The 26,641-nt window shown below is 43.6% G+C and overlaps 1 protein-coding gene across 1 annotated transcript; it reads left to right on the plus strand.

The window, feature by feature from the left end:
- Positions 1–9,344: 9,344 nt before the first annotated feature.
- GPR55 (G protein-coupled receptor 55) lies at positions 9,345–15,912 on the plus strand. Its single transcript, XM_015637115.3, has 3 exons — positions 9,345–9,474; positions 10,226–10,432; positions 13,317–15,912. Exon 3 carries the CDS (start codon positions 13,324–13,326, stop codon positions 14,350–14,352), a length of 1,029 nt encoding a protein of 342 aa, XP_015492601.1. The 5' UTR covers positions 9,345–9,474; positions 10,226–10,432; positions 13,317–13,323; the 3' UTR covers positions 14,353–15,912.
- The last annotated feature ends 10,729 nt before the right edge of the window (positions 15,913–26,641 follow it).

The raw sequence follows: 26,641 nt of genomic DNA on the forward strand, positions 1-26,641 counted from the left end.
AGGGAGTGACTCCTCTCCCCGAGCAGCAGGAGAAGCCAGGGGTGAGGAGCTGACCCAAACCCCCATTCCCTTCTCCTTGCACCACTGGGGGCAGGAGGCAGAGCTGGGAACAAGGGAGGGGTGGCAGGAAGGTGTTCTTAAAGTTTTATTTTGCTTCTCATTATCCTGCTCTGTTTCATTCATAATAAAGTCAATTAATATCTCTAATTAGAGCCTGTTTTGCCCGTGATGGTATCTGGTGAGGGATCTCTCTCCCAGTCCTTATCTCAGCCCATGAACCCTTTGTTGTTTTTTCTCTCCCTGTGCAGCTGCAGAGGGCAGTGAGAGGCTTTGGTGGGTGCCCAGAATCCACCCAGGGCCAGCCCTCTACACACCTGCAGGGAACCTTTGCTCCTTCAGGCTGGGAGATGCCCCTCCCTCTGTGGTCTGGGCTGGTAAAGGCTTGCTGATGGAGGAAACTGTAGATTTAGGGTGGACCTGGAGAAATATCTACACATCTGGCCAGTTGCCATTGTTTACCTGGCTGCTCCAGACCAATCCTGAGTGGAGGTACAGGCTCAGAGAAATGATTTCCCAGGAAATTTAAGGCCAGCATCACAGCCAAGGAACAAAACAGGTCACACTTATTGCAGGTGTGTGAGGTGTGTGAGGTGTTTCCTGGGGTCAGACAGGAGCCCAAAGGCACAGGACTTCAAGGTAATGACACCATTTGATTGCTGCACCACCACCTACCTGCACAGATTTCGTGTTCCCCTTGGTACAATCCCTGTAGAACCACCCTGCTCTCCCCCTTCCCACCCCACACAGGCAGCAGAGGGGTTTATTGAGAGCATCCTGATGGAACAGCACGGTGGGTTTTTAGCAGAGGCTGCTCACACTCCTTCACCCTACCCCAAACAGCTGAGGCATTCAGTCTCCTAGGACAATCCTGATTTGTGGCACAAGAATTAAGGCAATCCATCCTGGAGAGAGCTGGCTAGCCAGCAGATGTTCAGGAGCCCTCTCTGGAGGCTGTGTCCACTGTGCTGGAGTCTGAGACACAGAGTGTGTGCCCTTGTGTCTGATACTTAACTCTAAGATCCAGAAAAACACTGAATTTCATATAACATGAGATTCATGAGCATGTTTTCATGGTGATACATGAAAACAACGGTTAAAGTTAGATAGAAAAAGCAAAAAGTGTGAGTGTGGAGACTGGAGAGTTTTCTTAAGTCACTGAGTGAAAAAGTTAAAGTTTAGAGTTTAAAATAGTTTAAAATAGTTTAGAAAGCAGAAGATAAGATGAAGGATTTAGAGTGTTGTTTCTTTTCCTTCTTCTTTCTTCTTCATGTTCTTCTCCTAGAGGTTTTTAGGTAATAGTAGGTGATTGGATAGGAAATGTCACAATGCAGCACACAGGTGATGGGTCATTGGGTCATTAAGAAAAATAATATATGTGTCTATTGTTAATTGGATAAGAATGAGTATAAAGATAAAATAAGTTAGTTTGGAGCTATTTTGTGCTTTCAAAGCCAAAGTGAGCCACAAGACCATTCTGTACCATCAGAGCAAAATGAGCCAGGTTGTGGTGAATTGAGTTTGTGCAGCCAGTCTGGAGAGACCTGCCAGGTTTTGTAATGACCTTCTAATAAACATGAGAAACAAGATTCTAATGAGCTCAGGAGTTTTCTTCAAACCCAGAGAACTGAAATAAGTGGGACTCCCCACAAGGGAGGATCCCAAAGGAGCTCAGCCCAAAGGGGACTGAGAAATCCCAGAGGAAAGAAAAATACAGAACAAGTACAGCAAAATCAAGAAAGAGAAAAAAAGAAATTAAAAAGAATTTTTTAGAAAAAGTCACACCCTGAAATTCAAAAGTTGTCTCAGGCTGATATTTCAGTAACCAAAACTTCTGTCCTTTAAGATATTTTTTGAAATCTTAGCTTTTCTTTGTTTAAAAAAGAAAAAAATAAAAAGTTTGCACTGATTATGTGATAGTTTCCCCCACTCGAGCTCTGGTTCATTCGAGAGGTTTTCATCTGTTTGAGGTTTTTCACTTTCCTGCAAATTGCTTTTTTGAGCCCTTTTATGTTACGTGGCTTTTCTCTATTTATAGGAATACACCTGTGCTGAAGGGAAAAGAACTTTCCAGCATTTCAAATAAATGTCTAGCAGTCAGCTTGAAGTGCAAAGCTAGAAGATCCTCAGTGTAAATGGTATGATTATATGCAAATGAAGTGCAGGTTTTATTTCCAAAGCCTCTCTAACTCGTGTGTGAAGGTGCTGGGCTGTGTCAGGCAGCCAGAGCAGAGGCAGCCACATGGACTGAGCCAGACTAACACTGCATGGCAGGAGGGATTAAGTGTCTCACCACCATTAGGCTCAAACACCTCAACCTCTCTGCACCAGAGGGTGAATTCCACTCTCAGAGAAACCAGCCAGAGTGCTTTTCCCCCTGGGGAGCGAATTGCAGCATCCTCACCCTCTGCAGCATGCAAGGGCCTGAGACCAGGATGAAATTATGTTATGTTTTCAATATTAAGCATATGCTGATAGCAAGGGCAGATAACCCATGTGCATAGAGGAGACGAGCTACAGCTGATTGAATTTCCCCCCATTACTGTTCTCCTCAGGTGCCAGATCCAAGGATGGCCAGTTCTCTGTGAGGCAAGGACCACTTCTGCAGGGAAAAAGTAAGGCAGTTTGCTCAGTTGTCCTTTCCAAAGGAGGACAGACAAAGGGACATTTTCTTCAGCAGCATAAAACAAAGTTCTCTCTCTCAAAGGCCTCAAAGGCTGGCTGTCTCACTGAAATAAAAAGTATTCAGCCAGGACAGATTAGGAGAGATGAGAACAAAATGTGGCTCATGAAGTAACCCACATGTGCAATGTAACAACTGTTACTAAGTTGTTATGATATCAATGCTTACAAATGCATACACATGTATTTTTCCATGTATACACATGGGGAAAGAGGGCACCACGCCAAGGAAAAGTCAAGTTCCACTCTGATTCCTCATGTGATGCCTTTTCTTTGGTCATAAAATTAAGAGCCAGACACAGTTAGGGGATAGAAGGTTTTTATCTTGCTATTTAATAAGGATCCTTATGGTGCAACAATTTGGCAAGGTGGAGCTCGCTGAAATGCACACAATAAATAGATAGTGAACACAATTTTACAGACCTTACAAATTAGCATATTTAACAGAGATACCTTAATGAGAGGCTTGAATGGATAGTGTGATATTCCTCCATCTCAAGGTATTCTTCCCTGGATGGGCCTAATTTTAGTTCACAGGATGTATTTTAGGGGGGACCTTGTTTCTCAAGGCTTCCCAGCCTCCAAGTGCAAGGCCTTTAGGATGTTTGGTCTCCTGCCCCAACAGAATACTAGGTTTATGTTAAGTTATCAGCCTGCAGGAATTATGCATGCTACAGAGCACTGAGAATACATAAAAGGGAAAAGGGAAGGCAAAAAATCTCCACGGCATCACATGGAGGTGAAGTACCCAAAGATGGCACTGTGGAGCAGCAGTTCCCTGCCAGCACCACTCAAAACTGAATTAGATGTGAGGAGCCCTCTCAGCATTTTCTGCACTCTTTTCCCCTCTTTCTCAGCCACACTCACTGCATTTCCATGACGAGTCACTCAGTGGTTCAAACTGGGACTTTGGTGGGACCTGTCTGGACATTTCTGGCTGCAGCAGCGATGTTGACAGCAGTTCCTGTAGCCTCAGGTCTCAGTGGCAGCCTGGGGGACACAGGCTGGGGCCATGGACATACCCTGGCAGTACACTGGGCTGTGATGGAGGAATGGCACTGTCTGCAGAAACCACACACAAAACCAAACCAGCCAGCCAGGAGAGTGCCATCACCCAGGAGAGACAAAACCAGCCTGAGAAACCTCAGCTGGAGCTCAAACAGCCTCGTCCCTGGGACAGGAACCGTTCTGGCCTTGCTGTGAGTGACCAGGACTGCTCCTGCATCTCTGCAGTCCCTTGAGACCTGCTTTGAGAGGTGCCTTATTGGTGCACTGCTCTTAAAATGTGAGCCAAAATGGGAAAGGCACATGAGTGCAAGGATAATGTGCATTAATGAAACAGGGCACAGCTCAGGTCTGGAAAATGTTCCTTTTAAGCAAATCCATGATCTTCATTTGATGCTTATCCATTGCAGTTACAGGCTTGAGCGAGTGGGGTTTTTTTTCCAGAAAAGCCAGTCCCTACCCTGAGGAGGGGTGGATGAGGAAAAGCTGAAGGAAATGGAAAAAATGTACTTTCTGCACAGGTCAGCTCCTTTTCAAAGCAATCCATTCAACAGAAGTGAGTCTTTCAGAAAGTTGTAGCATGGAGAGTGCAGAGAGCCTGCAGATGTGGCAGCCCCCACGCCTGGTGCCAGGCTGGCTGTGGGGAGTACAGGAGTGACTGTACAGGGCATAAGGGTGCCCTGCAGCTGCTGCTCCTTTCCTGCCCTGGCACCTCTCTGTGCCAGCCTGCAGGGATACCTGGCCACCTGTACTGATGGCCAGGCAGTACATGGTGCAATGAAAATGCAATGGAAATCATTTCCATGTTGTGTTTCATTACCTAGCACACTGCAAAGGCTGAGAAGAAACTGTTTTATATGGGAAAAAAAATCTAGATAATATCACTTATCAGAGTTTATATGGTGAAAATGGGCTAGCATCACACAACTCTGATCTGATCGCTGCCTGTGTCAGGAGAAAGAGTAATGTGCAATAACCACACACTGGCACTGGAGTGGTGAGACAGGGCAGATAAATGTCCTATTTAACTGCTGCCACAGAAGTCTGAGTGCTCAGCAAGCCTGCCAGGAGCTGTGGGCTTCTGCACAGGTGCTGGCTTTGGATCCATACCGCTCTTAACCATTAGTTCCTTCTACTGCTGGTTGTGAAATTAGCAGTGGTTTCACTCAAAGCCTTGGGTTTGTGTGTACCTCCCGCTTCCCCTGGCAGCAGCACGGCTCAGTGAGCGTGGCACCTTCAGCAGCAGCAGCCCAGCTCTGCTGAGCAGCCACACAACACCCTCAGCTGGCACAGGGGCTCTGCTGGGGACACACTGCAGAGCTCGTGGCTGCAGGAAGCCCTGTGTCCATTCCTACACACTTCACTAAGGATGAACTTGCAGCCTGACTGGCTGCTCCTTCCTACAAAGAGCCAAGAGAAATGTCCAGCCTCTTGCTAAGCCCCCCAGCCCCTTGGGGCACACACCAGCTGTTCTGTCCCTGCCTAGAGGAAGAACGGACTGGCTGGAGGCACACATGGCACCTGGCTGGCACTGGCCATGTCTAACTCACATTTTTGCTTCTGAAAGACCGAACTGAACTGTGGAAAATGAGTTTTTCAGCTGTGGACTGTGGGTATCTGAAGTTACTGAAGAGATGGCACCCTGCATGCCTGGTGCTGTGATGGTGAACTTCTGAGCCAGACACAGCTGAAGATATTCTGGACTTTAAAGTGTTACTCCCATGATTTTGCTCACTCAGCCGTGTAAGTGTGAGACTGGCTGCTCACCAGACTGCCCAGTTCCTCTCATCACACAACCCTGGCAAGCCAAGGTTTCTCAAACATGGAAATAAACCTGCCCTCACAGCTGGCCATCTCTACAAAACCTGTACCTATTGTTCCACCTGGGCTGCCTTGAAGTCTTTGCCTCATCTCCAAGAGGCTGAGTGTGGCTGTTCCTTATAAAACAGAGCAGTTCCCACGTTCTCTGGTTCAAGATTTGCAGTCTCCTGAACTCAAAGAAACTGGTTCCCATGAGAAAAAACCCAACCCCTGAGCTATTCAAAGCTGCCAGCTGCACACTTAGGAGAGCTCAGTGTTTGTTAGGTCCTTTGGCTGTTATGAAGATGAGGAAGAGGGCACTGAGCAACCCAAAGAGTGTTGGTCTGAAGTGGAAGGTTTCCAGGTAAACAAAACACAGTGCTCCAACCCAAGTGCAAACAGCAATTTTTAAGTCACCGATGAAAATGAAGCTTATTCTTTTAAACTTGTTCTTTTATTTACTTGTTCCTTAGACAGACACAGTACATCTCCAGAGCACCACATACCTCTCCAGGTAGGTGAGAGCATCACAAGCTCTTGGCACAGTTTTCCTTTCCAGGGTTTTTCTGCTGTTCAGCTGGAGTTAGATTAATTCTCCAGGATCTCCCCTCTTAAAAGAAGGCAGCAAATCCCTTTTGGAGAAGCAAGCTGTGGCAGCCTGCTCAGAACAAGACTTGTTGCCTTAACTTACTATGGCCATCCAGTCTTTGAAACCTTCAAGAACAAACAAAAATATCAGAAACCATCAACAGCACAGCATAGAAGACACCTCAGGGTCAGGTGTCCAAGTTCACCAGCTTTCTAATTCCCCACTGCATGCAGCACTCTTCACAAGGACAAGGCCAGTTTGTTACTCACCTCCCAGTTCTCTGCTGAGCAATGTCTTTTCCTGACTCCTTTTACTCTGGATGATTAAGTTTTGTTATCTGAGATGATATTTTACAGCTTTCTGGGAGAACAAATCACACATTCATTCAGAATAGCCCAGAAACACATTGGACCCTTTCCTTGAATTTTGATTTATTTGCATTTGAGCATCCTAATTCTACATCTGAGGCCCAGCTCATTCCATTCTGGCCAATAACTACAAGCAAACACATAATTTAGACATTTGTGAAAGCTGGACCTCAAAGTGCTACCATATCTTTTCCACTTAAAAAGGGCAGAATTCAAGCTGGTGTAAAGCAAATGAATGTGGTTTTGCACTGTATGATCATGTTTCTTCTGAAAGAGATTTTGACTCCTTGAAAACAGCAAATGCTGGTGCCTGACTTAGTAAGAACAGCACTTATGGCAACAAGGGGATAAAAAGTAGAGAAAGTTCAGCAAAAAACAAAAAAAAATATCCTACTCACCTTTGCCACAAACATGAAAATTCTGGTCATACATTTCCTTTCAGTTGTGTTGGGGTCAGAGATGCAAGATACCTTTATCTGTGGTGCCTGGCTCTGACACCCAAGAGAACACTGAATTTCACATAACACCATGGAGACAGCTCTTAAACTAGAGAAACTGGGAATGTGAGTGGGTAAGTTAAATAGAGTGTTCTTAAGTCACTGGGTGAGAAAGTTAAAGGTTTAAGCTGTTTTAGAAAACAAGAGACAAAATGGAGGACTTAGGGTGTTGCTCCTTTACTCCTTCTTCCTTCATCTTCTTCTCCTAAGAGTTTTTGGGTAGTAATGAGTGATTGGATAGAAGATGCCCCAGTGCAGCACACAGGTGTGGGGTCATTGGGTCACTAAGAAAAATAATTAACTTGGCATTTGTTAATTGGATAAACAGACATAGAAAAGACCTTGAAGAAGGTCTTTGTTAGCCATTTTGCACCTCTCTATCTTAGTGTATGTGTCTCCTTGTAGCCTGTATATATGTAATATAGATAAGAGAAGAATAAACAACCAGGTCTGAACACAAAAGAACTGTCTCATCATTTCAGTCCTGAGGAAAAGAACCCAGCCACCAGTGTGGCATCCCAACAAGCTGGATTTTGGTTCCTCCAGCCACTATTCATTTGCTAACTGGAACACAATACTGGAAAACTGATAAAGTTGTTACGATTCCTGCCTCTAGGTAGCACAAAAAATATACACTCAGAGCATTTTAGTGCTTAATTTAAAAAAAACCTAAAGGCCTTCTCCTTCCCATTGAAAACCTCAGAGCCCTGCAGCCACCTGGATCCCCAAAATACAGCATTTATCAAGCAGCAGTGCTGGGTGATAAAGGCACTGGAGCACAAAGGACTCTCTGAAAGAATTCCTGTTGAGCATATTCATGTATAGCAACTGAGAAACTTCCAAAGCAACCCCCAAGGACAGGGGGAAACAAGCCCTGATTTCTCAGCCAGCCTGGGACTGAGTCATTCAGAACTTGCCCTCATTAAATATGCTCTATAGCATCTGTCTACAGATGGAGATTGTCCCCATTTAAGCCAAAAAGATGATTTATGTGCACACCAACAAATTACTTGCTCACCTGTGAGTGGTGAACCCACATATGTAACAAAAAAAAACCCCAATTGCCAGCTTAGCAAACATCCAGTTGATGTATATAGAAATGCTGATTTATTTTTTTTGTCTAGGTCTGAGGCATCAAGTGACACTAAGGGAAGTTCACAGAGCCACAAGGGAGTGAAGGCAGCACAAAATACTAAAATTCATTTTTAAGCTAAGTCTAGAGGATGCCTGTGGCAAGGAGATCAAAGCAACCCCATTTTGGCTGCAACATGGCACAGGAAAATTTCTTCAAAAGCCACTTGGAATTGTAGGATGTTTGCTCTCTGCTAATATTTATTTGCACTCTTAGGTTTCTTTCTGTGACTCCAGATTTATTTCAGCCTGTTGCTGAGTTGGAGGTAGACCACAGCTCTGAGAAGACAGAAGTTGCAAAGCCCTTGAAACCTCCCAATTCCAAAATGTGTTTCCCAAATGCTGTAATCACATTGCCCTCATTTCCTCTGACACACAAATTTCTGAGGAAGTTTATCTAAACTTTGTTTTGGGTTCTGCTTTTATTTTTCTTTTCTCAAATCCCATGTTTAAATGAGACAGGAAGAAAATTGCAGGTTTTTTCTTCTCCGACTCCTGTGGTACAAATGCTGATACTACTTTTTCTCCAGAAAGATGAAATTACCTCAAAAGCCAGGTTGCAATTTGAAAACTGTCACTTGGAGCTGGGTTTATTGCTGTATTTTTCTGCAAAGGGTTGCAGTGTTTCACATTTCAGCCAGAGAGGTTCTAGAAAGCCTTGGAAGCTCATCTCAAGAAAAGCTTGTTTTGGCTGCTCACGGGGTTTGCTGCTCCATGCACCTCAGTCCTCTCATGGATAAAGGTTTGTTCCAGCTTGCAGTTATGGATCACACACCTGAAGTGGCTGAAACTGGCACATTTCCCTTAAATAGCTCACCAGCTGTGAGTGTGGAAGTAGCTGAACCTCTGAGTGCTTCACTACTCATCTCCAGTATGCAAATGCAGCAGGAACTGGGGGAAGAAACCCTGTTTTTATTACAACCTCCTCTACAACTTTCCACTTCCCAGCTCCTTCCCAGCACAAGGAATAATTGGAAATTTGGAGGTAGCCACCACAAGCTCACAGAAGCTCCCACCTGCATTTAGCAGGTAAAGGCCAGGCTGAACCCCCTGACTTCAGAGAGGAATTGCTCCCCACCCTACTGTGACTATTTCTGACTGGAAACAGCTGAGGATTCGAATCTTTACACTTTTTCCACCTTCACTTGCCTATGTAAGTAGGCACAGAGTTTATTCTGAGACAGGAAAAAAAAAAAGAAAAAAAAAAAAAGGAGAAGAAAAGAAGGATGTGGTTGGTTATGCCACTTAGAAAACTCGTAAAGCACAGTCTCTAAGAAAATGCTTTCATGCTCTGTAGATGAACCTGGACTGAAGCAATGCTGCTGATCTGCTTGCTGGAGTTCAGGTAAAGTAACTCCTAATTTTAGTTGTTGACTTCTATTTTTGCAACAATTTAATAGCAGCATTGATTGTAGACACTGTTTGTAAGCTGGTTAAATGATTGTTCAAACAATAATAGTGCTGTTTAGTTTAGAGCAGAAAGAAATAATTCTGCTTTAGTGATAAATATAAATCTATTCTGCTGTAATCAAAATACTTAGATAAAACATGGTAAGAAATGATCCAGTTACAGATGAAATACATGGCAGGAGTGGGACCTGCTGCTCATCACTGCACTGAGCTCCAGTACGTCCCCAAGAGAATAACTTACCTCTAAGATGAATAATGTTCTAGGAAATAGATATAAACAAAGGATGATTTTGCTAATGAAGCTCTCATGGATGTTACCTTAGTGTAACATCTCTGTGCTCTCACACAGATTTGTGTGAGTCCCAGCTAGAGCCAGATGAACTCAGACCCGAGCTGCAAAGAGAAAACCATTCATGAATTCTGCTGTACTGCAAAAACGCCTAGTGGAGCTATTACTGTAAAACCTGTTCATTTCCTAGGTCAGAATACCTTTGCTGCTCACTAAACCACAAGCTCCTGCTATGGGAAAACCCAATTAATGTTTAATGAGTTCGAAGGAAGTAGAAAATCCTCAGCAGGAGAAACTGAGAACAAATGGAGCAGCATTGACACAGAGGCTGGACCAGCTAAGACACTCTCTTCTGTACTGTTAATTACAGGTTCTTATATTATCTTTTGGTCTCTAGGAGTTGTCTGAAACAATCCTAAAGCCACAGGAGATTCCTTCAAAAAACCTGTTGAAGACAGAGAAAATTTCCTCAGAGGCCTGGAAAACGTGGTTCCTCTCTCAGAAACGTGGAAAAGAAGGAGTTGGAAAAACTAGATCTGTGATCCTGGTTTTAGCATTTGACAGAAATACTGGAATCAGCCACCAAAGAATCTGTTTTCAAGCGGTAAGTAAAAATCTGCAGAGATTAATGTATGACTGAAATAGAAGCAATTTGACTTCCTCTGTGACCCTGCCAGCAAAGGGGGTGTAGGAGGGGGAAACAGGCTTCACACACTACCTCTAAAGAAATTCTCATAAGCAAAGAAAACATGAGCAGTATGAAACCTCTGCATGATGAGTGAGTACCCACCGAGATTCTAATCAGTGCCTGCTCTGTAGGAAAGATGTCTCTGGTACACTTCAGTATCTTTCAGGATGAGTATCATCAGTATTTTTACTAATAATATGGACAGTGCAGTAAAGAGGATGCTTATGAAATGACTGCAAGGTTATTTGTCAATGAAAATGATTCTTCAAGTGAACTCTGAGCAAAGATTACTTAGTCTGGAGCAGTTGCGAACAATTCCCATGGATTGCTCAAGATGTGGATTTTAAATTTGTGACTCGAAAATTATAAAAAACCACCATATTTTTGACAATCAGTTTTCAATGTAAAGTTCTTTTTTTCCTGAAGTTAATAATTTTCTGGAGCAATTTGGTACCAATGAATTCTAAGGAAAAGGCATTCAGTGAGATAGAGATACAATAAAAGTGGCACCAAACCTCAGACATTCAAGAGTCATCAAGCACAATTTTCTGATACATTTACAGAGTACACAAAGTGCTGGATTGCCAGGTGCTGTCACTACCCCAAGATGTTTCATGTCATTGTTTTTTTCCCCATGTAGATGGGTGCCTATGGCCAGAGGACACCCATGCTCACAATAAAACTCATGTTCCCCTGTCCCTTCCCCTTGGTGACAGCAGCACCTGCCCAGGGTGACCCCTTGGACACCCAGCACCAGCTCAGCTCCGTGTTTTCTCTGGGTTTCTCACTTCTCACACACCACAAACACGTGATTTTCTAAGTAGCTGCCACACATTGCTGGCTCAAATGGATTGACTTAACCTCATCTTGATGACCAAATCAAAGTTTTCACTTTGCTCTCCTTTCTGACAGATACATCCAGCTTTCCTTTTGCTGTTTCCTCAGCTGTGACAGCCTGGCTCAGGTGGCTTTGTCCTGGTCTCTGCAGGTGCCAGTGGCACCCAGGGTCACCCTCATTCCTACAGTGGGGTCACACAGCCAAGGACAGTCTTGGAGCTCTGCATCCCCTCAGAAACCCCCATCCTCATCAGCTTTCAGGCAAACATTTCCCCTCCTACTGAACAGCCCTTCTTCTAAACCCTGCTTTTTCCTAGTGCTATTCACTTGTTTCTAGTACTCTTTGCTGAAATGCAAGTTCCTGAAATCCTCAGCCTTTCCCTTATATGAAAAGCAGATACTTCATCAAAGATAAGGGTCTGGTAAGAGCTCTCAAAGACTTATTTCTTTAAAAATCTGTGTGAAGCTTAGGCTCGACTCTTACAGAATTTCTTTAATCACATTTGACACTCTTTCCTTCAACAGATTAGATTGAACCTTTTCCAGCCACACTAATAACATCCATACTTCATAACAATTACTGGGCTGGCCCTTCAGCTTTATATTCCTGTTCTTTCTGTAGTCTGAGCTGGCAAATAACTGATTTAATAAAATGATTTACTGATAGGAGCAGGTTCAGCTCTGAGTGCATTCTGTGGCCAGTTATTTCCATAATCACTCACTGATTTCCACAAGCCATCCCACCTATGACCTCCAGCACAATGTCAGTGTTCCTATGAAGTTAGTTGTATAAGAGTTGGCAAAATGCAAGGCTAGTTCCTCAGCTGTTCTCTGTTTCTCTATTTTTAAAATATTTTATTTTATCCAAGCAAAAAAAAATTAAAAATAAAATCTTTCACTAGTTGGTTTTGGTTCTTTAGCAAAGTTTGGCTCCATTTGGCAGCGCTTAAGAGCTGTCACTTTTCATCCTCCAAAGCAAAGATTCTCCTTTTGATCAAACTCTTCTTAAAACATCTTCACTTACTTCTAAAATTTCTTTTGAGTTGCTTGGTTGGCTGAACTGGACTGAGAACTTCAACTACTAAGTTCTGCTTTATTAGGACTTTTTGTAGTTTTGATTTAAAGAGGTTATAAAAAGCACTTTTAAGGCATAGTTTATTAAAGCATATGTATATTTTTAAGAACAGTGATAACATTAAAGACAAATTAATTTTGTTTCAGAACTGCATTATAAAGATGCTTCTACTTGCTAATCTTTGCTGGATTATCTAAAATAATCAGTTAAAATTTAAAGTGCAAAACCCCAAATTTAAACAAGGCTGAAAATTAATCACAAGTTAAAAAACACACTTACTCATTTTGCACCGAGATGAAAGATCAGTCTTCTTAAGTTGACCTTTTAAAATATTGCATTGGATATAAACATTGTATGAAACAAAAATATCATATAAATGTGCTTACAGCAAAAGCACATCAGCAAAAACTACTGATGCGTGGGGTTTTGAATATATGAGTAAAAACTCAGCTATCAGATCACCATATCTTAATATGGAATAATAATTTCATCATTGTTGTGTAGCAACAAAACTAAGCATAAATGTTAGGGAAATTTCCAAAGGTGTACAAATTATTAAAGATAGCCAGTAGTCTTTAGAGTTTTTGAAAATATGTGTTTGAAGTCTCTGCAATATCTGGATGGGATTATCTTACATGGGAGGGTCATCAGTGGATGCTGGCTGCTTTCCCCTGAGAATCCCTGGGAACACACCAAGCCAGTCAGACTGGAAATGGAAAACTCCGTGCTTGAAAGGTTTCACTTTCCGTCACAGACAGAGGCTGACCAAGTGTCCAGCTCAAACCCAAAAAAATCTCCAGTTGTGTTTGGAAGTATCTTGGTTTGGCTTTATCGTGGCATTAACTGAGAGTCTCACACGTTTCCCACTCGCTTTCTCTGTCATTTCAGGGCAGAAATGACCAACACCAGCGACAATTGCAGCTTTACAGCCGTGGACAGCTTGGCATGGACGGTGCAGCTGGGGATCTCCATCCCCACCTTCATCCTCGGGCTGGTTCTCAACAGCCTGGCCCTGTCTGTGTTCTGCTGCTTTTGGAGGAAGCAGACCAAGACCTCCGTGTACATGATCAATCTGGCGCTGGCAGACGTCCTGCTGCTCCTCTCGCTGCCACCAAAGCTGTACTACTCTGTCACCACGGTGCCTGGCCTGCTCTGCTCCTTCATACAGGCTCCTTACTTCGTCAACACCTACACCAGCATCTTCATCATTGTCTGCATCACCGTGGACAGGTACATCTGCATCAGGCACCCGTTTGAAGGCCGAGCTAACCAATCCCCCAGGTGGGCTCTCTTGATCTGCGGCTTCATCTGGGCAGTGGCTTGGATCTGCAGCAGCCCCATTTACGTGTTTCACAAGAAGGAACCCATTAAATGCTTTCACAACATGTCAGCCCAGACGTGGAGCGTTCCCTTAATTGTTTCTGTGGAAATATTTGGGTTTCTGATCCCACTCACGGTGATGGTTTTCTGCTCTGCTCAAACCATCTGGATTCTTCTGAATCACAAAACCCACGACAAAAAGAGCGTGGAAGAAAGCGGCTCCCTGCGGGTGATCGTGATCAACCTCGTGGTGTTCCTGGTGTGCTTCACACCCGTCCACCTCGGCATCTGCCTGCAGTGCCTGGTGAAGCAGCAGGTGATCGTGGGCTGCACAATGAGGCAGACCATCAGCCTGTTCCTCCAGGTGTCCATGACGTTTGCCAACCTGAACTGCTGCCTCGATGCCATCTTCTACTATTTTGCTGCAAAGGAATTCTGTAAGAAAGCACAGCTGAAAAGGGTCATTGAGCTGTGTCCTGTCTTTAACCCCTGTGCCATGAGCTGGCACTGCCGGCTCTGGGAGAGCTCCCCTTGCCAGGACACCGACGGTGCCACGCCTGGCACGGCCACCACCACAGGGAGAAGGACAATGTGTTCCCAGTGAATGCAAACCTCTTCCATATTTTTCTTCCCTTTAAAGATGAAGGGGAAAAAAGTTAGATTAATGAGCCAGCATTAACAAAGTGACAGACTGACACCAAGAGCATTAGCCTTGACAGTATTTACAAAATGTGAAAAGCTTGCCAGAGGGAAAGTAACCAGATCACAGGAATGCCTTTTGACATCAGCTTTTGTCACAGCTGCACCAGTTTTCCTTTTACATCCATGATCAGAAAGGTGCTGCTAAGAGCAAATACAGAAAAAAACTATTCATAACCTTCCTGACTTAGAAGGTATCTTGGGAGCTAAAAAGCAGCATCCAGCCAGAAGTCTGACCCTGCAGAAGGTCAGTGTTGGAGCTCTCTGTTTTGGACAGCTTGGCCAGCCTGGGACAGCAGGGAATCCTCCCTCCTGCAAGCTTCACAGACTGCTCAGGGCTGCTGTCAGGGACAGCAGGTTATGCTCTTGCATGGAAGACATGCTGCCCAGAATAAAAATCCAGGGGATTACCTCAGGTACCAGCCATTCTTGATCAACAAACTTTCCTGATTCCCTGTGCTGAGGAGTAACCGTGGCTTTCTCCTGCAATTTTAAAAAGGGTTTTGCCCGTGTAAATCCAAACAACCCATTCAAATACGAGACTCAGAGAAAGACTGAATGTTTTGAACTGTGTTTCTACATCAGTGCATTTCTATCAAAGATATAACACATGTATGAAATTCTTCTGCCTGACTTCTCACTGTTTCTCAGAGCAGGGGAATTAAGAAAGCAAGCCCTGCATCACAAATCAGGGAGTGATTGATATTCTCCTCTCTCCCAGCTCTCTCCAGATCATTCCTTAGGGAAGCCCTTCTGCCTGTACTGTGCATTTCTCTAAACATCTCTGGGCTTGCCTGAACCCTTTGGGTCAGCAATTCTGGGTTGTCACCACCCTAATGCCATTTACAAGTTTGGCTCTGACTCTAATCTAAAGGTTTTTTGTTGCAATTTAAGACAAGCATTTCTTGAACTCTTATCTGGGCATGGTTGGTGCTCATAACCAGAATCGCTTTCACAAAAATAAATAATTTCCTTTGCCTTTCTGAAACAGCTGTGAAAAAAGTCAAAGACTGCTGGGAGTCAGGTTTCTGGGGCAGGTATTCCTTCTATTAAAAATGTAAAAAGAAATTACTCTCTGTAGCAAAATAAAAAGAAAGGGATCTGGTTTTGAAAATACAATTTGCTGTCCACCAATTTCCATAGAAAAGATTACATACCTTACAGTGGGCCTAATATATGAACATTTTAAAACTTGTTAGTACTAAAACTATGAGCACAGCTGAGGGGGAAAATATTTGTATCATCACCTTTGCTGCTTTCTGTAAAGAAAAGAAGAGTTTTCCAAAATTGCAGATTTTCTAAACATTATTTGTTACTGCCTCAATCACTCAGAAACTTACAGATTTTCAATATAGGTTAACCTTTCTTCTTTGCACCTTTCACATTACTCTGCATACAAAATATGTGTATGAGAAAGAAGTAGTTTTACTAAAGTTTTACTAAATAAACTGTACACATGAAGTGTTCATACTTGAAAATACATTTTAATTTGACAGCAGTATGCAATTCTCCCCTACCTGCACTAGCTGCCTAAAAATTACTTGGCAGTGGCAACTGTGCCCCACCACACAAGGCTGGGATTATTAAAGTCAGGGTTAATTAAGCTGCAGTAATGGGCAGGGGTGGGAGCCACTGCTCTCAAGGCTCAATCTGCCCCTGGCTGCAAACCCAGACTACAAAATCTGGAAGTTAAACTGGACTATTTTCTTCCCATTTATTGCCACCAGTGCCACTTCTTTGTTGGTTTAAAATGTTTTTATATATCATTTCATTTGTCTAAATTTTGCCTGTTGTATAAGTAAATGAGAGCAGCCTCGCTAAGCGTGCTTGAAATTTGAGAAATGAAATGAAATGCAAATGAAATTAAGAGAAAGAAGGAAGAGAGCCCAGCTGTGATGATTTTACAGGCTGCTACAGTAGTCCTATTTTTTAGCACAAAAAAGCACAGGTATTTTAAGCAAGATGGTGTCACTTTCAATTCAGAGCTTTTCAAGATGAAAATATACACTTCAAATAATACACTTAAGTCCTGCCTTTGACCAGCAGCTAAGAATACAGTTCTTTTTAAAGCAGGATTTTACACACAGGCTCCTGTGGGAAATCCACTGTTAACTCTGGAGCATCTCCAGTTGGTTGTATTTTTACACCAGGACAAAGAGACAAAAATCCTTCAGCAGCCTGAGAAGAGACACAGCAATTTTGATGATGAACAAAACTGAAAAGCACTTGACATTTTAAAAACCCAAATCTTCCTGAGCTGATACACAGGTTCAGGGCAAGAGAAGCAGTTTCTTCTCTCTTGATGTCATTTTTAATACACAGAAAAGTTATGGGAACCTGAATGTGAACCCCTCATGTACTCAGGTCTCCTCCCACTGCCTCAGCTGTACCATAAAGTCACAGAAGCACTCTCTTAATGGAAAAAAAAAAAATTTAAAAAATCAAGTGCTAACCAGAAACACTAAAAACAATGCCTTTAAAAATTATATTTTCAGTTCTGCCCTCTTCTGTGAGTTGAACAAAACCACAATTGCACAATGAACCACGGACCTTACAAGGGAGCTGTGTTTAACATTCATTTTTCTGGACACAGCCATTTCAGGCCACAGGTGAGAATTTTCTCAAAACAAAAGTTTTGGTTTTATCCAATTGAACTTTTCCAACTGGGCCAAACCACACAGCTCTTCACAACATAGAAGAGAGCTGATTTTTCCTGAGGGTGTTTTTATCAATGGCAGATTACTCCAACATTCTACAATTAGCATTTGTTCAACCATCAGTGTGATTCACCAAGCTGTATTTTATAGACTCACAAAATTGAAAGTCAGAAGAGCATAAAAGTAATTTGGAAAAAAAGGGGAAATAAGCCCAACTCCCAATTAAAACAAACAAACAAAAACTCCCAGCAGACAAAACCACACAGGATTTGTTCTCCAAATTCTTTTCCTGCCCCTTTGCCTGGTGGGTTACATCATCTTCATTTCCCTGCTTGAGCACAGAACTCAGTGACACTGCACAAATTTCTAATGCTATAAAAGGACCATCAATGGACTGGACTTTTTGAAAATTTCTGTTGCCCAAGAAGTCCCTTCTGAAAGAATTTCAACAACAACGACTCCAAAAAAAAAGACATTCAACTGTTTAATAGCAAGTAGAGGATCTAATATATGAACTTTTTCTGGCCTTCATAATACTGCTTTTATGATGCATGATTTATGATCTTGAAGGCACCTGAGGGAAGGTCCAAGCCTAGATCCAAGCACTGTTAGTCTCCTGTCTTCTCACAAAGGGCTACAGTGAGCACAGATGGGCATGGGACCTGTAGTGTCAGCCCAGCATCTTCTCACTGTGAATAAATACATTGGTTAAAAGTATAAACCAGACAGTTTTTCATGTGAGGATGAACAACCACGAAGAAAGGCTTCTAAATGTCACTCTAGTAGTTTGTCATGTCAAGTAATTTCAAGTGTTCAGGAAACTTCAAAGTGAGAAGAGCAGCCATCTCACGGCCTGAGGCGGCCTCTAGGTCACAAAACGAAGCTGAAATGGGCTGGAAGATGGAAACTGATCTTCAGAGAGACATCACCCCAAACCTCACAGGTATTTCACTTGGGTTATTCTGCAACACCACAACTCAGCCTGGCTCAAACACACGCAAATGAGAGACAAACAGAGGCTACTCCAAGGTACGGACTTCTGTCTGTCTCACAAAAGTGCTTTTGCTGAGGTTTCCCTGCCCCACATTCAGAACATTTTCCACTTTAGACTAATTGCTTTTCTCTGAGTTTTGGGCACGCTCTCCATCCTTCCACCCAAACTCAAGGAGAGGAGCCGTGCACAGGCAGTGGCTGCACTGCCCACTCCTCTGAGGAGCTGGCAAGCCCAGCAGGGGTGAGCAGATGCCACCCAGCTCCTGAGGTGGCTGTCACCTGCCCTGGGAGCCTGCAGGGACCTCCTCAGTACCACAGTGCCAAATAACAGCAGCTGGAACAATCCCTTTATGGAGCCAGGGGGATGGAGAGAGTTTGGCTGCCACACATCAAAAAGTTTCCCAAGGATTTCCCAAGGAAATGTCTTCACAAAGAAGGGCAGAAATGTGCCTGCCCTGAGCAAACTGAAAAGAAACCTGCCTGTTATTTACACAACAGCACAAATGGGAAAGCTGGCTTGGCTGGGTTTCAAATTAGTGTGCTCACTAAAGATGTGGAGAAACACAAACTCCACACACACTGCTCTGGCTGCTCTCCTGGCACTGCCAAAATACAGAACCCAGAGAGAGGAGCCAAAGGCTCAGTTACCACAGGGGACAGCGACTTCTCTTGGTCTTCAGCTGCTGTGTGTGCAGGGGGATAGAAGGACAGAGCAAGAGTAGCAGAGGATGCTGCAGGACATCTGTGGTTGCACAGAGGGTGAGCTGAGCCTGCTGGCAGGGTAAGCATCTGCCTGGGCAGCCCCAGCTGGCTGCAGTCCAAAGCAGATCCAAACCTGCTCCCAGAATAAAAATCATGTGAAGCACAGAAAACCCTTCTTGGACCCTTCTTTGGGTCTCTCCCCAGAGGTGTCCCTAGGCTGCTGTGTGTACCTGCCCTGTACCCTCTGCCACTGCATCTCACATTGTGACTTCTGCAGCTGCTTTTGTAAACTCCTTTTGTAAACAGCTGAAACAATTTCTCCTGTAAAGGTGTGGGGGAAACAGAAGAAGCCAAAAACCCACCTAGTTTTTTTAAGTTATACAACATTAGACTATGGAGACCATTAGGTGAAGGCTCCCGTGCTGCCTCTGAACACAAAATTAAATGATTTTCTGTTGGCAAGAAAGCTATTTGCATTGGAAAATATGCTCCTAGGAACTGATTGCCACAAAATGGAACTATGTAATGAGCTTTCATGACTTCTGTAACCTCAGTGTTAGCTCGAAAACTCCGGAGAAATGGAGCTAACCTCTTCTGCATGGATACGTCAGGTTCACACAGGTGAAACAACTTTTCACAAGTTAAAAACTTCTATCTTTTTAACATCAGGCCAACACAGAGACTAAAGCAAGTGTTGGCACTGGAGCACACCTGAAAAGACTAAGAACAGTTGTATTCTTTTATCTGAAGCAGTCAGAATGACTGAAAGCAAGATCCGATCCCCTGCTGCAAGGACGGCTCTCCAGCTACTGCAGCAAATGTGGGAAGCAAAAAGGTGAACCAGGTGGGCAGCAGCCAAGCAGCTGGTGTAGTTCAGGCCCTGCAAGGTGGTTCTGTGCTCCTGGAGTGGCACAATTTAATAAAAAAAATCAAAAGTTTTGCTTTCATATGTTTCGTTTTTAAATATATATGTAAAAAAAGAAATGCTGGCAGTACTCACTGCGGCATACGGCACGACAGAGGGCTCAGCAGAGCCAAATCCATGCTGGACCTGTGGATTTTGAATTCATTCTTTTTTAAATCACTGTCATTTCTGCCTCACCAAGAGGTCTTAGGAATGGCACTGCTTTGTCCAGCACCCATTGCTCCAAGGTGAGGACTCATCCTGCCAGGAATGAGCTCAGTAACTGAGTCTGACCTGCTGTACACCTGTAAAGGGGCACCAGGATGGCATCCACATCATCTCATTTACACCACCTGACACATTTCACTGCAAAAAAACTCTCACCCAGCATCTGGCAGCATTTCCACACCATGGCCAGTGTCCTTGTACACGCTGCCTGGACTGCAGAAGGTCTCAGTGCTCACTCATTTAAAGCAAGAAAGGCAGCGCTGTGGGGAGGCAGAGCACACTTGCAGGGCTCATGACAAGCCTCAAAGCTTGCCCATCAGGCAGGTGTTTTGAAACAAAAACATCCTGCTGTTTATCTTCTCCTCACCCCTGCCTGGTGCTTCTGCAAGCTTCCATTAGCCAGGTTTTCAAGCCCCAGTTCTGCACTTACATGCAGTGGCCAACTTCCTATGAGGTGAGGAGTGTCCAGAGGCACGAGAAATGAGATTTCCCGTGAGAAATCCCATCCAGACCTTGCAGTCTGCACCAAGGCACCCAGAGGTGCTGCCCAGGGCTGGTGAGCCATTACCCCTGTGGGAGATGTGAAAATTAGTTGGTTTTCCCCCATTTACTGAAGCACAACAGCTTCAAGGACAGCTGGATTTCCATGTTAAACGAATTGGAGAAAACACATTTTTTTGTTCAAATTAAGGCTGCATTTTACTAATTCCATTTTCATATCTCTGACGCCTGGAAAATCACACTTGTAAGTGAGAGACGTTGTTCCAGAGTCAATCTTCATTCCAACCAAGATGGAATTTACCCAGTTCAGTGAACAGGTGACGTCCAATTGTAGTTCTGAGAACTGCAAACATCACGGATGCCCATGAACACCACATCAAATCACAATCCAAACCCACTGTTTTCCCCTTTGAAAAATGTAATTTCAAGTAAACCCATGAGACATTCCTGTGAAAGCTAACACAGAGAAAAGAGAAATGCTGCAGGTCATCTGGTCCTGTGAGCTGTATATTAAAAATGCATATATTTCATCTTTTGTGCAGTGTACTGAAATGAAAGCCAAGTTTCATTTTGGCAGAGCAGTGCCAGAGCTCAGTGCCCCTCTCCAGTTTCCTGGAGGTGCTCTCAGCATTTCAGAGCTGCACTTTGCCACACTGTGGAAAGGTTGCACTCTCTGAGGAAAACAACTGCTGCCACCTCAAGCAATTCCCCATCCTGCAGTGCCAAACACAGCAATGAGTGAGGGTCCCTCAGCAGCCCCTGAACAGCTTCAGGCATCTCAGCTAGAAACTTGATGTTTTAACTTGTGCCTTGCCCTCAACAAGAAGCAGTCTGACCTCCCCAAGGACAGCTCAGACATCTGGGCTCTCAGATCAGCTGTCTGTGGACTTGGATATCTGAATCCTGCAGATGAAACCATACAGATGCTTATAAAGCGTCTCTGCCACCCCAATCAACTCATTACTGAAAAAGATGCAGCCGATAATTATGCCAGATGCTAGCTGAGCTCTGGAAACATGACTGCCCTTGTAGGTTAATGAGAGTTCAAACAACCATTAGTCTCTGTATTAATCTACTAATTTCCTGGTGTTACTGGGAAAAAAAATGAAGATTGTGGTGTTTTTCTGATACCTTTGATCTGTTTATTTGCTACGTTACTATGGCTTGTTTCCCCTTGGCTCAAGTTGACACTGGCTGGGTAATTTATCTCAGTATTTCATAGAATCATACAAAAAAATAATGATAATAAAAAAAAAAAAGTGCCATTTCTTTTAAAAGATCCCAAAAACTCCACTTTGAACTTTTTACAGGCAGTGCCTTTTCTTTCCTGCTACACCAACTCTTATCCAAAGGCAAGCAATTCCAACCCAATGAAGGCAAGACTTGCTCTCAGTTCCCACAACAGTTGGAAAAGTTGCTGAAACACTGCAAAGTCATCGAAATAGCTGCACTGAATTCTTGCAAATCTTTGTCCTTCTTTTTCCACTGCACTGGGTTGTCTTAGGTGTGCCCAGCATGTAGCATTTCCAGTAAAATCAGAGATCTCTGCATGTTTCCAGCTCTCTCTTTCTAAGGCACTGAGATCACACTGCAAAGCTGGGCTCTGTGGCATAATTGCATTGAAACCATAGATCCCTTGGCAGTATAAAACACTGAAATCTGAACTGTGGTATGATTCTTTTCGGGTTTTTTTTGTTCTTTTTCAGTGTAACTACAATCCCTAAATGAAACAAAGACAGTAAAATTGTTAGAAAAAGTATCACCTTTAAAACCTGATTCTCTTCAGGCTTTAGAAGTAAAAACACAAAGATATCCTGAGAATTAAATCTTTCTCTTGAAAGCAGACAGCGTGACTTGTTCTGAGTCACAAACTTCTCTAAATTACTCCAAACCACATTTGCTGAATTTACACAGCAAAACCTTCTGTCCTTTCTTCTCTTTTGATTTCCAGCGCCAGGAATTCGGCTTGGGGAATTCAGCTGGATCATCTCTCATCTATTTATCTCTGTCAAATTTCTGTGCCAGCTAAAGTTCTGGTTTCACAGGTGTTTTCTGGCAACACACAGACAGAAGAAGGGACCAAAGGCGATGGCACAGCCAGAGCCCCCCAGCAGGGATGCTGAGTGTGAAAACCAGCACTGCTCCCTTTCCAGCTCCTGCTGGAATGCAAATGCCTGCTCTCTCTTACACCATTATTCATTCAGAGCTCAGCTCTCTCTTACACCATTATTCATTCAGAGCTCAGCCTGATGCTTCAAGTGTCACCACTCACAGATTTCAGTCCTGCTCAGCAGGAATTGCCTCTGTGCTGGCTCAATACTGCAGGCAGGAGAAAAGGAGAAGCAAAAACAAAGACAAATATTCTGCTGTCTCCTAATTGGACCAAGTACCAGGTCCATTATATAAAAATGTGTTCATGGTGATTTTTAGGACAGAATTCACTACCATCACTTGCAGCCTCAGTCCAGCACACCACACAGTGAGAGTTCTCCCCTATGGAAAGCTGAAAACATGGAACATGGAATTTTTCAACAAAGAACATACATCATGCACTGTGTCCCAGCTTGCCTCCAGCCTTCTGCCCCTGAAACACACAGAAAGCCATGGTCTGGTTTTTCTGTCACCCACATTTAAGTTGCTGTCTCCTGCTTTCTGCTGCATTCTTCCTACAGTTTAGCCCTTGTAAAAATCTAGAAGTATCACCAGATAAATCTTTCATGCTGTTTGCACCCAGTTCACCCACTGATGGAGACTTTCTTCAATGCCAACACCAAATGCCTTAAACATTGATTAATGTGTCTGATTCCATCATCAAACTGCCAGTGTCAGAGTTACACACACACCAGGGTATCAGCATCATTAGTCTGGTCTAGGAGACCTTGCTTTTGCAGTTGTCACTGTAAAAGGAGCACTCAGATGTTTTCTGCTTTCCTCTGACTGGAGGGAGAAGAGGGCACCCATAAGCTTCTGTAAATGCCAAAAGGTCAGAGATACATTACAAAAAGGCACCTCAGTTTTAAAATATTTTCAGACTATTGTAAGTTACAAAGTATTTCTAAAACAGTTGATATTTTTTAAGAGTGGGTGTCTGCAGAGTTGGGCTTTTCTGTTTTTTCTTACTGTAACTAGAATTCAGAAACCAAAAGTCTACCACAAAGATCTACAATCACCATCTACCAAGATCAGAAGCGTCACTCAGCTTTTTTAACCATCCAGGCAGCCAAATTTGAGGCATTGCCATTCAGTGGACCTTTTGGGCAGGTTGTCAGCAGCTGTGGGGCTGCACCTGGCAGCTTCAGGGTGAATCCTGCTGTGCCTGAGCCTGGGAGCAGCATGGAGAGCCTGGGAAGGTCTGCAGCCAAGGGTTTGTACATGAGGAAGATGTTGCAGAGCCCCTTGGGTCATGACAGTGACACTCACAGCTGAGCTGTGGTGCTTTTAAACATGCCAGTTTAAACCTAACAGCAGGCTGTTATGAATCATCTGACATTTCTTCAAATTGTTAAAGATTTTAACTCCACTCTGTCATGTGGTTGCATATTTCTCTAATACAACCACACACACACTGCATTGACAAGACCTGGCACACAGCTTCAAACTAATCCCTTTGTAAAGGTCAGAAAGTCAGAAATATATATATATATATATATATAGGAAAGCAATAAAAATAAACCACTCTCTGTTCCCCATCACCACAAGCAGCTAAGGACCAACACACACTGGTGGTGATCCAGAACACTTTCAGTCTCTCAGAAAGTCCAAATTTTGGGCTAGTTCTGCTCTTCAACAAAATCTTTAATTTTCCAAGTGGCTGTACCATCTAAAGTACCAAATACATCACAATCCTTCTCCAGGTCCTAAAGTAATAGCAGTTACTCTAGAGTTTAACATTCTGGACAATATTTTTTTTGTCCCTGACCATGGGCTCGACTGAAATTCAAACCCTCTTCCATTCCTGAACTTTGCACCCAAATTTTGGCTCCTCAACGTTCCCTTTCAGTTCTTAAACTTGGTTTGTGGCTCACTTGCTTAAACTGAATAAGCTTCCTTTACAAACCTTTCCACTTTGCTTGTCCTCTTACCTTCACTTAAAGTGGGAAGCTTATCCATCCACAGGCAGGGAAAGGGGAGCCCTCCCTGTGGCACCCTGAGCATCCCCCACTCCTGCCCTGCAGCATCCTCTGTCCTCTCTGACTTTGTGTTTCACCCTCCCTGGCAGCCACCCCTCCACAGAGCTCCTTTCCCAGGTTTGCTTGCCAGACACAGCTGGGACTCTTGTGAGAACGTGCCCCAGATTTCCCTCAGCAGAGAGACAAAGCTGCTTTTTCCTGTGCATTGAAAGCTGTGGGATTGAGTCAGAGAGCTGAGACCTGAAGATCTCATGTACATCTGGAGCACATGGTGCTAAGTTGAGGGTGAAGAACTGGGGGTAATGAAATGACTGACATGCAACATGTAGAGAACACGAACATGAACATGAAATGCTGCCTGGGTTTCCTTCTGGCTGACAGCTTCACTGCACAGGACCCAGAGCTTTCGGTTTGCCCTCAGCAGTAATATGTCTCCTCAACCTTAGGGAAGACAGCCCTGTATGGAACAAAACATTTTAAAATACTTTAAATACTGAGTACCTTAAAGCACAGCCCTTCACCACAGGCAGATAAATTTCTGAGATGACCCATCTCTGACCACGGCTCACCAGGAGAAGGGCACAGGGTGGCAGTGAGGCTCCCACAGAGCCAGAGCCCCTTTTGCTGGGCAGCAGGCAGCCCCTGCATCCCCTGGCAGCTGGAATGAGGCTGAAGGCAAGCTGGGCTTCCTCAGTGGCTGTGCACCCCAGCACTGCTGGACCTGGCTGTGAAAACTCAGCTGGATGCAAACCAAAACCCAGCACTCACGCTCGCTTTGTGGTTCTGGTATCTACAATAAAAATGGTGTTGCTGTAACCAGCATCAAGGTAACAGCATCACCCCCCAAACCTTATTGCTTACATGCTGTTAAAACCTGGCTGAAAAATCTCTGCTAAGCAGCAGCTGTCCCTACCAGGAGTTCCTTGGACATTGGTGTGGGAGGTGCTGTTGTGCAGAAGAGTAACAAGCCACAATTATATAGTGCATCCATTTGTCTGGGGGAGAATTACAATTAAATTAACATGTGTGTTACTTATCTCTCCAAACACTTATCTCCTCCTCTATCTAGAATCATAAGAGCTCTCCTATACAGAAATGATCAATATTTCTTAGTTTGATAAACCAGGCCAGGTTAAAAGAAGACAAAAACCAGCACAAAAAAGAGTCTTTTTAACTGCTCTAAGAGTAGCTTAAAGTTCCTCTAAGAGGAACAAATTTTAAACCATCAGTTACAGTTTCAGGCAGAGATCTGGTTGAAATGCAGTGGGTTATGTAGGTGTCATTAAACTGCATTTCTAGAAGCCTGGGCTCATCTTCAGCTCAAATTTGATCTGACTTTTCACAAATTTATGAGATCAGAAAGAATAGAGGAAAACACTATTCTGGATGCTGGAACAATTTACTCCAGAGAACCAGGTGTCAACACTGAAAAACATGAACCAAGCATCATCTCTGCAAAAACCAGATTATGGTAAGAGTATTAAAAAAATAAAGATCTTATAGTTAAAGAAAAAGATATTCAAACACTTTCTCCCTCTCCCCACTTAATTCAGATCACAAGCCAGACTGCTAAATCAGCATCAGCATTCTAGCCCTATTTAGTATTGCTTCAGTGGTTGTGGTTATTTACAAAAAAATGCTCAAGACCAGAGAAATTTTTATGTTAAAATATTTAAATACTCGACTTTAGAAACGTTTACCAGGAAAACAACAGGAAAAGGATGTGGCCTGATAAATGCTTGTTACATCTTCATCAGTGCCATGTATTTATTCATATGAATTTGATTCCACTGAAAATTGATAATTGTGAGAAGTCTGAAGTGCAGGTGTGTCAAGGTATCAAACAAAGAGCTACCAAGCTAAATTTTCAGGGAAAAAAGATGGACATTTTTAAACTCACAGTGGATGTTGTCCACTAAAAACCCTTTAAACCTTTCCCTGAAGGGGCATTTTAATAAGGCAGAGAACGGTGTGGGCTCAGTCTGTGCACACCAGCCCTCAGAGGAAAGCAAACCAGGGGGAAGAGGAGGGGGAAGATGGCACGAGGGAGAGGGCAGGAGCTGCAGGGACAGGGCAGGG

Source organism: Parus major, chromosome 9, assembly GCF_001522545.3.
Source record: "Parus major isolate Abel chromosome 9, Parus_major1.1, whole genome shotgun sequence".
In the NCBI taxonomy this organism is placed as follows: domain Eukaryota; kingdom Metazoa; phylum Chordata; class Aves; order Passeriformes; family Paridae; genus Parus; species Parus major.